At 44.4% G+C, this 9,716-nt stretch overlaps 1 protein-coding gene across 2 annotated transcripts in view; it reads right to left on the bottom strand.

Annotated features, from left to right (window-relative positions):
• Positions 1-1,064: 1,064 nt before the first annotated feature.
• Positions 1,065-9,716, bottom strand: part of ARHGEF37 (Rho guanine nucleotide exchange factor 37) — a 103,965-nt gene continuing 95,313 nt past the window's right edge. For both annotated transcript variants that reach the window (XM_053907027.1, XM_053907028.1), the window contains exon 13: positions 1,065-1,955. In XM_053907027.1, coding sequence (XP_053763002.1) covers positions 1,677-1,955 — 279 coding nt within the window. In that variant the 3' untranslated portion in view covers positions 1,065-1,676. The remainder of the gene's footprint in view (positions 1,956-9,716) is intronic.

Below are 9,716 nucleotides of genomic sequence, written 5' to 3'. Positions count from 1 at the left end.
GCCTGGGTGGCGCAGTCAGTTAAGCGTCCGACTTCAGCCAGGTCACGATCTCGCGGTCCGTGAGTTCGAGCCCCGCGTCAGGCTTTGGGCTGATGGCTCGGAGCCTGGAGCCTGTTTCCGATTCTGTGTCTCCCTCTCTCTCTGCCCCTCCCCCGTTCATGCTCTGTCTCTCTCTGTCCCAAAAATAAATAAAAAACATTGAAAAAAAAATTAAAAAAAATAAAATAAAATAAATAAAATCACACCCACTAAAGTTGGGGGTGCTGGGGTAGGGGAAGGGAGCCCCGTGTCCTGTCCTGCAGAGGACAGATTCATATCTAAAACCAGGATTCTTCACAACGACAAAACGGTAATTATGTGAGGTAAAGGATGTGCTAACTAACCTTACTGTGGAAAATATTCTGTAATCTATACGTTATCAAATCATGACATTGTACACCTTAAGCTTACACAATGTTATATGTCAACTGTATTTCAAGAAAGCTGGAAATAAATACATAAGTAAACAAACAAGTAAATAAATGGTAAATCAAGTCAGGATTTTTTTCGTTCCTGGTAGGAGTGGCAGTAACGATCTGTATCAGGAACTTTAGAAAAGTCTTAACCCTTTGGTCCAGCAATTCCATTTCCAGGAATCGCTCCTAGGGAATAAATCCTCAATATGGACAAGACTCCACACAGACAGGTGTTCATCGTAGTATTATTCATGACAGCAGAAAAATGAAATCAACCATGCTTAGCAATGGATGAATGGCTAACATTTAATTGCATTTCACTGTTGGCGAAGCATTTTCCCTGCATTGTCTCACTGAATCCTTGCAGGAACCCTGGAAGGTAAATACTGGTATTATCCCCATTTTGCAGGTAAGGAAACTGGGGCACAGAGAGATTAAAGAAGATGCCCAAGATAAAATCATTAATAACACAGCAGAGCCAGGATTTCCAGCAACAACAACAAAAATGCTTCTGTTGAAATGGTTTTTATTAAAAAGGATCAAAATTCATATATGGAATGATCACAATTATATAAAGCAATGATAATAATAATAATGATGACTCAGAGATTTATTTATTTATTTTGAAGTTTATTTATTTATTTTGAGAGGGAGAGAGCAAACAGGGAGGGGCAGAGAGAAAGAGAATCCCAAGCAGGCTCCACACTGTCAGTAGGGAGCCTGATGTAGGGCTGGAACTCACGAACTGTGAGATTGTGATTTGAGCTAAAAGCAAGAGTCAGACACTTGGCCGACTGAGCCACCCAGGTGCTCCTCAGAGATTTATTTTTAAAGACCTCAAAAAAATATTATAGTATTTCTATACTATAATATCTATAGTATCCTCTTTAGGTACTCACTCGGTGTGTGAATATTTTGTGACTTTTGGTGGGGAAGAGTCCACCTTTCCCTATTTTACACAATTACATATTTTTGTAATTCAGGGGAGACATGAACTTTTGTTTGTTCTTAAATAGGAATTTAGAATTAATACTGCAAAAGGATGGTTCTCAAATGGAAGTATTTTAAGCAACAGAGGAATTATCCGGGGTAAAAGGACCTTGCCAGAGTAGCCACTAGAGAACCCGGGAAGTTTCTGACTGGCCCTCTTTGGTCTGACCTAGCATTACCTCAAGAGTATGCAAAGGACAGCAGAGCAGAGAAGCCAAGTAGGGGTGAGGCTCAGAAAACACATCCCGGGAGAAAACTTCCAAATGTTGGTCCCAGACCATGGGGGAGAGCCCAGGAAGGTTTTTCAATGACACGCCTGGGCACAAGGAAGCTGGAGGCATCTAGGCTTACCTCTGTCTTCTGCACAGCAGGCAGACAGCAAGCTCTCCCCGCTGTGGCCACACCAAGGGGGCCAGGGAAGATGGCCCCAGGGCAGGCCCATTTCTCTCCATCAGTTTTCTCCCAACACATGCACACCCACTTTTTAAGAATGGATAATTCTTGCTCAACCTAATGTAAAAGAGGAATAAAAATTTATTTTGAAAACTTTGTCTATAACATACCATCAAGGTGGAAATACTGCGTTTGTTGGACAAATACCTTTCGAAACAGCCCCCACGCCGCTCCTAGAGAGGAATCCAGAAGCCCCTGCCCTCTGCCAAGCACCGGTTCCACCAGGGAGTCGTGAGGGCTAAGGAGGCTTCCGATGGGGACAGAATGAACGCCTTGGCAGGCAGGGCAGGCCATCTGAGGGCAGCTGGAGAGACAGGGCCCAGGGTTTGGGCCAAGGAGGCTACAGTGCACAGGGCCGAAGGGAACGGTCAGGGGCTGCTCAGAGGTCAAGGTCAGACCAGCACATGCTTTACCAGCCGCCTAAAGCCAGTGCCTTTATGTTTAAGAACTTGGTTAATTACAGACTTTTTCCAAAATAAAATAATAGATATCATTATAGAAAATGCAGAAAAAAAGAGAAGTAAAAAAAAAATGACCATTTTTCTGATACATTTCTTTTATTTTCAAATGCATTTTATTATTAAATATACTTTCCCTTTGAAAGTAAGTGAGGAGTGTTCTGTGTTTCCTTTAAACTTTCCTGTGTTGTTTCAATGTTTGAGGAACACCTACTTTATTGATGTTAAGTAATGTCTACTGTTACTTTGGTAAACACAAAATAGGGCAGAAACAGTATATTTTTTTACCTGAATATCTTTCATCTAATGTTTGGGAAACTTTGTTTTTTAGGATGCAAAGCAAATACTCAAGAAAAAAGTATATGTCTTTGAAAATGATATAACTCAAAAGGTCCAGAGTGAAAATCAGCTCCCTTCCTTCCCTCTCCCGCCTCCTAGCCACCCAGTTCCCCTCTTTGGGGAAAACGGGTTTTTACTGTTTTTTATTCATGTTGGCAGAGAGTATCTTTGCATTTGCAATTGTATGTGTTTACATTTTTTAGTGATGTGTGTGTGTGTGTGTGTGTGTGTGTGTGTTTACAGTAATCGAAGTACTGTGTTCTACACCTTGCCTTTTACACAGTACAGTTTGAGGATCTTTCTACAGCACATGTAAAGAGTCGGTTGGCTGTGACCTCGCCCCTATTGACCTAAAGGGTCCTTCTTGGTGTCTAACCAGAAACCCTGACAACTCTCAGCCCCTCTACTCAGGCCTGCAGCCCCAAGCAGATGAGAGAGACAGGGAGTGGGGTGGTTCAGAGCTCCCTTGACTCCCTCCCTCCCTGCCTTCCTTCCCTCCTTCCCTCTCCTGCTTCCCTCCCCTCTCTCCCTCCCTCCCTTCCTTCCTTCCTTCTTTCCTTCCTCCCCCTCCACTGCCCCCCCTTCTTTCTTTCCTTTTCTTCCTGCTTTCTAAAATGAAAACAGCTCATCGTGGCTTTTATCTACTCTGATTATTAATGTAAAACATGCTTAATTGTAAAATGATCAGAAAGTACCAAAAAAGAAAAAAAAAAAGTCAATCCTACCACTATCCAGAAATAATCACCGTGAACATTTTAGTGTCTCTCTTTCCAGTTATTTTTTTAGGAATGTATGTATTTTTTTCACCATTTTCACCATTTTCGAGTGTACAATTCAGTGACACTACATTCACAGTGTTGTTCAACCACGACCACTACCTAGTTCCAGAACATTTTCATTGCTCCAAAAGGACACCCTGTACCCATCAAGGGGTCATCCCTTTTCCCCTCTCCCAGCCCCGAGGAACCCTTCATCTGCTTTCTGTCTCTACGGATTTGCCTACTCTAGATATTTCCTATGAAACGGAATCATGTAATATGTGGTCTTTTGTGTGTCGCTTCTTTCACTGAGCATAATGTCCTCAAGGTCCATCCGTGTTGTGACCTTGATCAGCAACTTCATTCCCTTTTATAGCCAAATAATATTCCATTGAAGGGTATATCATACTTTGTTTATCTATTCATCAGTGGAGGGACCTTTGGGTTATTTCTTCCTTTTGGCTGCTGTGAACACACACACATAAGATTTTGTTTGAACACTTGTTTTCAATTCTTTGGGGTGTATCCTTTTTTTTTTTTTTTAAGTAGGCTTCACATCCAGTGCTGAGCCCAACACGGGGCTTGAGCTCACGACCCTGAGATCAAAACCTGAGCTGAGATCAAGAGTCGGACACTTAACTGAATGGGCCACCCAGGCGCCCCAGTTTGGGTATATACTTAAAAGCAGACTTGCTGGGTCGAATGGTCAGTCTATGTTTAACTTAGAAAATACCAGACTATTTTCTGCAGTAGCTGCATCATTTTACATTCCTACCAGCAATGTAGGAAAATTCCAATTTCTCCACATCTTTCCCAACACTTGTTATTTTCCACTTGTTTGTTTGTGTTACAGCCATCCTCATGGATGTGAAGTGGCATCTCGTTGCCATTTTGATTTACATTTCCTTAATGACTAATGACATTGAGTGTCTCTTCATGTATTTGTTGGTCATTTGCATGTATTCTTTGGAGAAATATCCAAGTCCTGCGCCCAGGTAAAAAGTTGGGCTGTTGGGGGGCGCCTGGGTGGCTTAATCGGTTGAGCATCTGACTTCGGCTCAGGTCACGATCTCGCGGTCCGTGAGTTCGAGCCCCGCGTCGGGCTCTGTGCTGACAGCTCAGAGCCTGGAGCCTGTTTCGGATTCTGTGTCTCCCTCTCTCTGACCCTCCCCCGTTCATGCTCTGTCTCTCCCTGTCTGGAAAATAAATAAAACGTTTAAAAAAAAAAAATTAAAAAAAAAAAAAGTTGGGCTGTTGGGTCTTTTCGTGGTTTACTTATACAACTTCTTTATATATTCTGAATACAGACCCTCAACAGATATATGATTTGCAACTGTTTTCTTCCATTCTGTGGGTTTCCTTTCACTTTCTTGGTTGTATCCCTTGATGCATAAAGGATTTTTATTTTTATGAATTCCAGTTTATCTGGTTTTTTTTTTTCTTTCCTCACTTGTGCTCCAGGTCATAAAGACTCGCTCCTATGTTTTCTTCTTATACTTTTAGATCCTCATATCCCGGACTTTTATACATTTGAGTTTATTTTTCATAGGGTATGAGCTAAAGGTCCGACTTTATTCTTTGCATGTCAGATACCCAGTTGTCCCAGCACCCTTTGTTAACGAGATGATTCTTTTCCTCTTGAATGGGTTTAGCATCCTTGTTGAAAACCAGTTGTCAAAGATGTGTAGAATTATTTCTGGACTCTCGATTCTATTCCACTGACCTATATGTAAGACTGTTCTCATGCAATACCACGCTATTTTGATTACTGTAGCTGCAGAGCATGCTTTGAACTCAGGAAGTGTGAGTGTTCACACTTAGTTTCCTTTTTCAAGATTGTTTTGGCTCTTTGGGATTTCTTGCAATTCCCGATGAATTGCAAAATTGGCTTAAAATTTACCGCCTTAACCATTTTTTAACTATGATAACCATTTTTAAGTGTACATTTCGGTGGCATTAAAAACTCCAGAACTGGGGCGCCTGGGTGGCGCAGTCGGTTAAGCGTCCGACATCAGCCAGGTCACGATCTCACGGTCCGTGAGTTCGAGCCCCGCGTCGGGCTCTGGGCTGATGGCTCAGAGCCTGGAGCCTGTTTCCGATTCTGTGTCTCCCTCTCTCTCTGCCCCTCCCCCGTTCATGCTCTGTCTCTCTCTGTCCCAAAAATAAAATAAACGTTGAAAAAAAATAAAAATAAAATAAAAAAAAAAAAAAAAAAAAAAAAACTCCAGAACTCTTTTCACCTTGTTAAACCGAAGCTCTAGGCCTATTAGACGGTAACTCCCCATTGTCCCCTTCCCACAGCCCCTGGCGACGGCCATGCTACTCTCTATCTGTATGACTGGACTACACTGAGTGACTTATGTAAGTGGAATCACACAGTATTTTTCTTTTAGTGACTGGCTTATTTCATTTAGTGTAATGTCCTCAAGGTTTATCCATGTTGTACCGCACGTCAGAATTTTCTTCCTTTTTGAGGTCAGATAATGTTCCATTGGAGAGACGCACACCACATTTGCTTCTCCACTTACCTGCCAACGGACACGTGTTGTTTCCGTGTTTCGTCTGCTATCAACTCGGATATACAATGGTCTCTTCAGGAACTTGTCGACAATTCTTTGGGGGTATATACGTAGAAGTGAGATTGCTAGATCCCCTGATAATTCTATTTTTAATTCTTTAGGGATCTGCCACACTGTCTTCCACAGGGGCTATACCATTTTATATTCCCACCAACGGTGCACAGGGGTCTAATTTCTCTGCCTACAACTTTTTTTTTTTTAACGTTTTATTTATTTTTGAGACAGAGAGAGACAGAGCATGAACGGGGGAGGGGCAGAGAGAGAGGGAGACACAGAATTGGAAGCAGGCTCCAGGCTCTGAGCCATCAGCCCAGAGCCTGACGAGGGGCTCAAAATCACGGACCGCGAGATCGTGACCTGAGCTGAAGTCGGCCACTTAACCGACTGAGCCACCCAGGCGCCCCAACCTACAACTTTTTTTTAACTTCACATATGGCCATCTTTCCGTTTCTGTGGTATCGAGGACCGCCTAATCATTTTACCACATTTTACAGCTATACTGCAATTTGTTGCAATGATCTCTCAATGTCGTCTCTCATAGTTATTTCGAATTTTTAACTATCATAAATAAGAATGCCGTGAGCTTCATTATAATGTACATCTTTGTGCACTTATCCAATTATTTCCTTTGGATAAGTTCCCAGAAGTGGACTTCTTAGGTCGGAGGAGAGGCATACTTCTAAAGCTTTGATGACTGTTGCCAAATTGTCCTCCAAAAGTATCAGACCAACACCCACTCTGAAGAGCAGTGGAAAGGGTTTCTGCCTCAAACATGGTCCACATGATTTTCCGCCAGCGTAACTTCCAGAGGGAGAGTGTAAGGGCCCCTGGCATGCTCCTTCACTGGGCAGAAACCTTGAAGAAAATAGGAACAGTCTCATTCGTTCAATAGAGAGATCCTCCTCTTAGATGCAGAAGGGGCCCACTGAAGCGGCCGCCGAACTGTCATTATAAAGATACTTTGTTTGGGTTTCATTGATGCTGGCTTGTCTGTTGTCTGTTTCTTCCTCTAGGCTAGAAGCTACATGCAGCCAGGGACAGTGTCTGTCTTGTTCACGTGAATGCCAATGTCTTGTAAAGCACCCGGGACAGGGAAGATCTCAGAAAATGTTAGTTCTCAGTAGGATGGGGGACAAGACAATTGACCACAAGCTGGAACTCTGTGAGAGTAGGGATGGCTTCTGTCACCACCTCTGTGTCGCCAATGCTCGCACACTCTCTGGCACATAGTGACTGGTCTGTATTTGTTGACTGAATAAATGAAAGTGCCCGGCTCTAGAGTGTCTTTGGCAGTTAGCAGATCTGAAGACTCCTAGTTCGGTGCTCTTTCTTCTGCCTGCTGTACTCTCTTACTTAAATTATTCAAATGTCTGCACTGAGTTACCGTCTTTATGGTCCCTTGGTCTCTGTGCCCAAGATCTCTGTGCCCATAACAGCCACACTGCTGCAGCCAAATAGACAAGCATGGGACATCACCTGTCGGCAGCTCTGAAGTTCCATCCGACACTCTCAAACAATTTTCCAGTGGTGAGGACCAGGAAGGGAATTTCCCCGTGCGTGCCCAGCTCTGGTCCATCTGTGTCCCCTTCGCTTGGATGCTGTTCTGTAGGCTGGAGTCAGCATGAGAGCTATTTTTGACTAAGTGGCTACCTAATCTTACATAACCCTCAGCGATTCAGGCCAAGGTCATTCGGCTTAGTGCATGAAAGGCACTTCAGAGACAACGACCCCCCTTCCCCAGAGCCCCTCTGGGAGACCCAAAGCTTGGAGAGTAGTGCCATGATGGTGACTCCAGGCCCCTAATACAATGCCCAGCGAGGACCTTCTGAACACAGCTCAACCTCTGTAACATTTCCTGGGAGAATTCCCCTAATACCGCGTTCTGATATCCCTGGCACTTGGATGGGATTACAAAGCCAGGAAGCAGGGTACTGGGAAGCCCTCACCACCACCCCATACACACACCCGGGCCCGCCCTTAATGTGCAGTTGCAGAAGCTGAAGATACTTAAGAGGACCCACGGATAGATAGGCGAGATCTTTGTCCCTCCTGGTGGGGAAGTGATAAGCCCACATTTTAATTTCAGCTTTGTTTTATTGGAAAAGAGATAGAATGGCATTCAGGATCCTCTGGAATTGAATCCCAAATGCTTTTCTTATCTCATCGGCAAGCCCATAGCCAAAAGCCCGACACGTGATAGATACGCACTCAGTGCTTAGTGAATGGAGTTCACTGCCTGCCCCCTCAGACTTCCTGCCACACCCAGCTGCCTGCCAGTTGCTGGTGAACCCTGTACCTTTGCATATGCCCCAAGACCTCAAGTGCCTCAAACCACCTCTCAAGATCCCCATAAACAGGAGGTGCTGTTCTTAGGTCTATATTTTCCTGGCACGCTGCTTACACTTCTGTGCTGAGCTTCCTAAGGCATAACTGATATGCACTCTTTTGTTTCTGCTGGAGCTCCTGGAGGACAGGCCAGGCCCTTCCTCGGCACTGCATTTCCAGCACGTGTTGTGGCCTGGCACTTACTGGACCCCTATTGATGCCGATGAGTTGGATGGATGGGTGACTGGAGACACAAATGAGGTCGGCAGTTCACAGAATCATTTGTGTTTCAAATCCAGCGCGGGCTAGCTGAAGGGGAGAGGCAGGGAGAGGCAGGGAAGGTTGAGTTGATGAGTCAACATGCTGAACACTCGGGGAGTCCGTTTAACTCTTCTCTCTTAAAATTATTTTAATCTCACAAAGAATTGGTGTTCATTGTAGAAAACACAGCCCGGCTGCAAGAAAAGCACTTTTTTAATTTAAAAAAAATTTTTTTAATGTTTACTTATTTTTGAGAGAGAGAGAGAAAATCAGAGCGCGAGCAGGGGACGGGCAGAGAGAGAGGGAGACACAGAATCCGAAGCGGGCTCCAGGCTCTGAGCTGTCAGCACAGAGCCCGAAGCGGGGCTCGAACCCACAAGCCGCGAGATCATGACCTGAGGCAAAGTCGGACGCGTAACCAACGGAGCCACCTAGGTGCTGTGAGAAAATCACTTTTAACACTTCAGAATACCTTGCTGGACTTCTTTCTCCTGTTGACCAACCCCCTGCCCCATCATTTTTACAGAAATGGAACATCACTCGGCTTCCTGTTTTGTTATCTATTTCCTTTAATGCTAAGTAGAGGATAACTGAGATTATCGGCCGGTTCCCTTCTTCCCTGTTTAATTCTGGAACTCTCATGTTAGGTTAAGGACACCCCTCCCTTGGTCTTAGTTGACTGGTTCAGTGGCAGGTCTTGACCCCAACTGGGTCAACCACAGTGCCAACCTGCCCTGCCCACAACTGACTGGTTCTGGTTTGGGTCCTTGACCACAGGTGGCCAATATATTCCTTGCTTAAAAGTTTTTGGATTTGGGTGCAGTCTTTCCTGTGCCTAAACCTTGTTTCCTCACTATCTGGTCTGCAGTGAGAAAGGGAGTCTGGACACGGGGAGAGGCAAAGATAGCAGATAGAGAGGAAATCTTGGAGCTGTCTGAATCCCACATTCCAGTCGTCTTTAAGGTCTGGCCACACCATGGCCCTTCCTGAACCTTGGTTGTCCAAGTCTCCTTTAGATTCCATAAGCCAATAAGTCCTCCCTTTGCTTTTTCCATTTTGAAATGGATCTCTGTCTCTTGCCACCCATTGGCCCTTAAC

The sequence above is a fragment of the Panthera pardus genome, unplaced genomic scaffold (assembly GCF_024362965.1).
Source record: "Panthera pardus isolate Hobbes unplaced genomic scaffold, ASM2436296v1 HiC_scaffold_2, whole genome shotgun sequence".
Taxonomy (NCBI): domain Eukaryota; kingdom Metazoa; phylum Chordata; class Mammalia; order Carnivora; family Felidae; genus Panthera; species Panthera pardus.
This window is presented reverse-complemented; position numbering and strand designations above follow the sequence as displayed.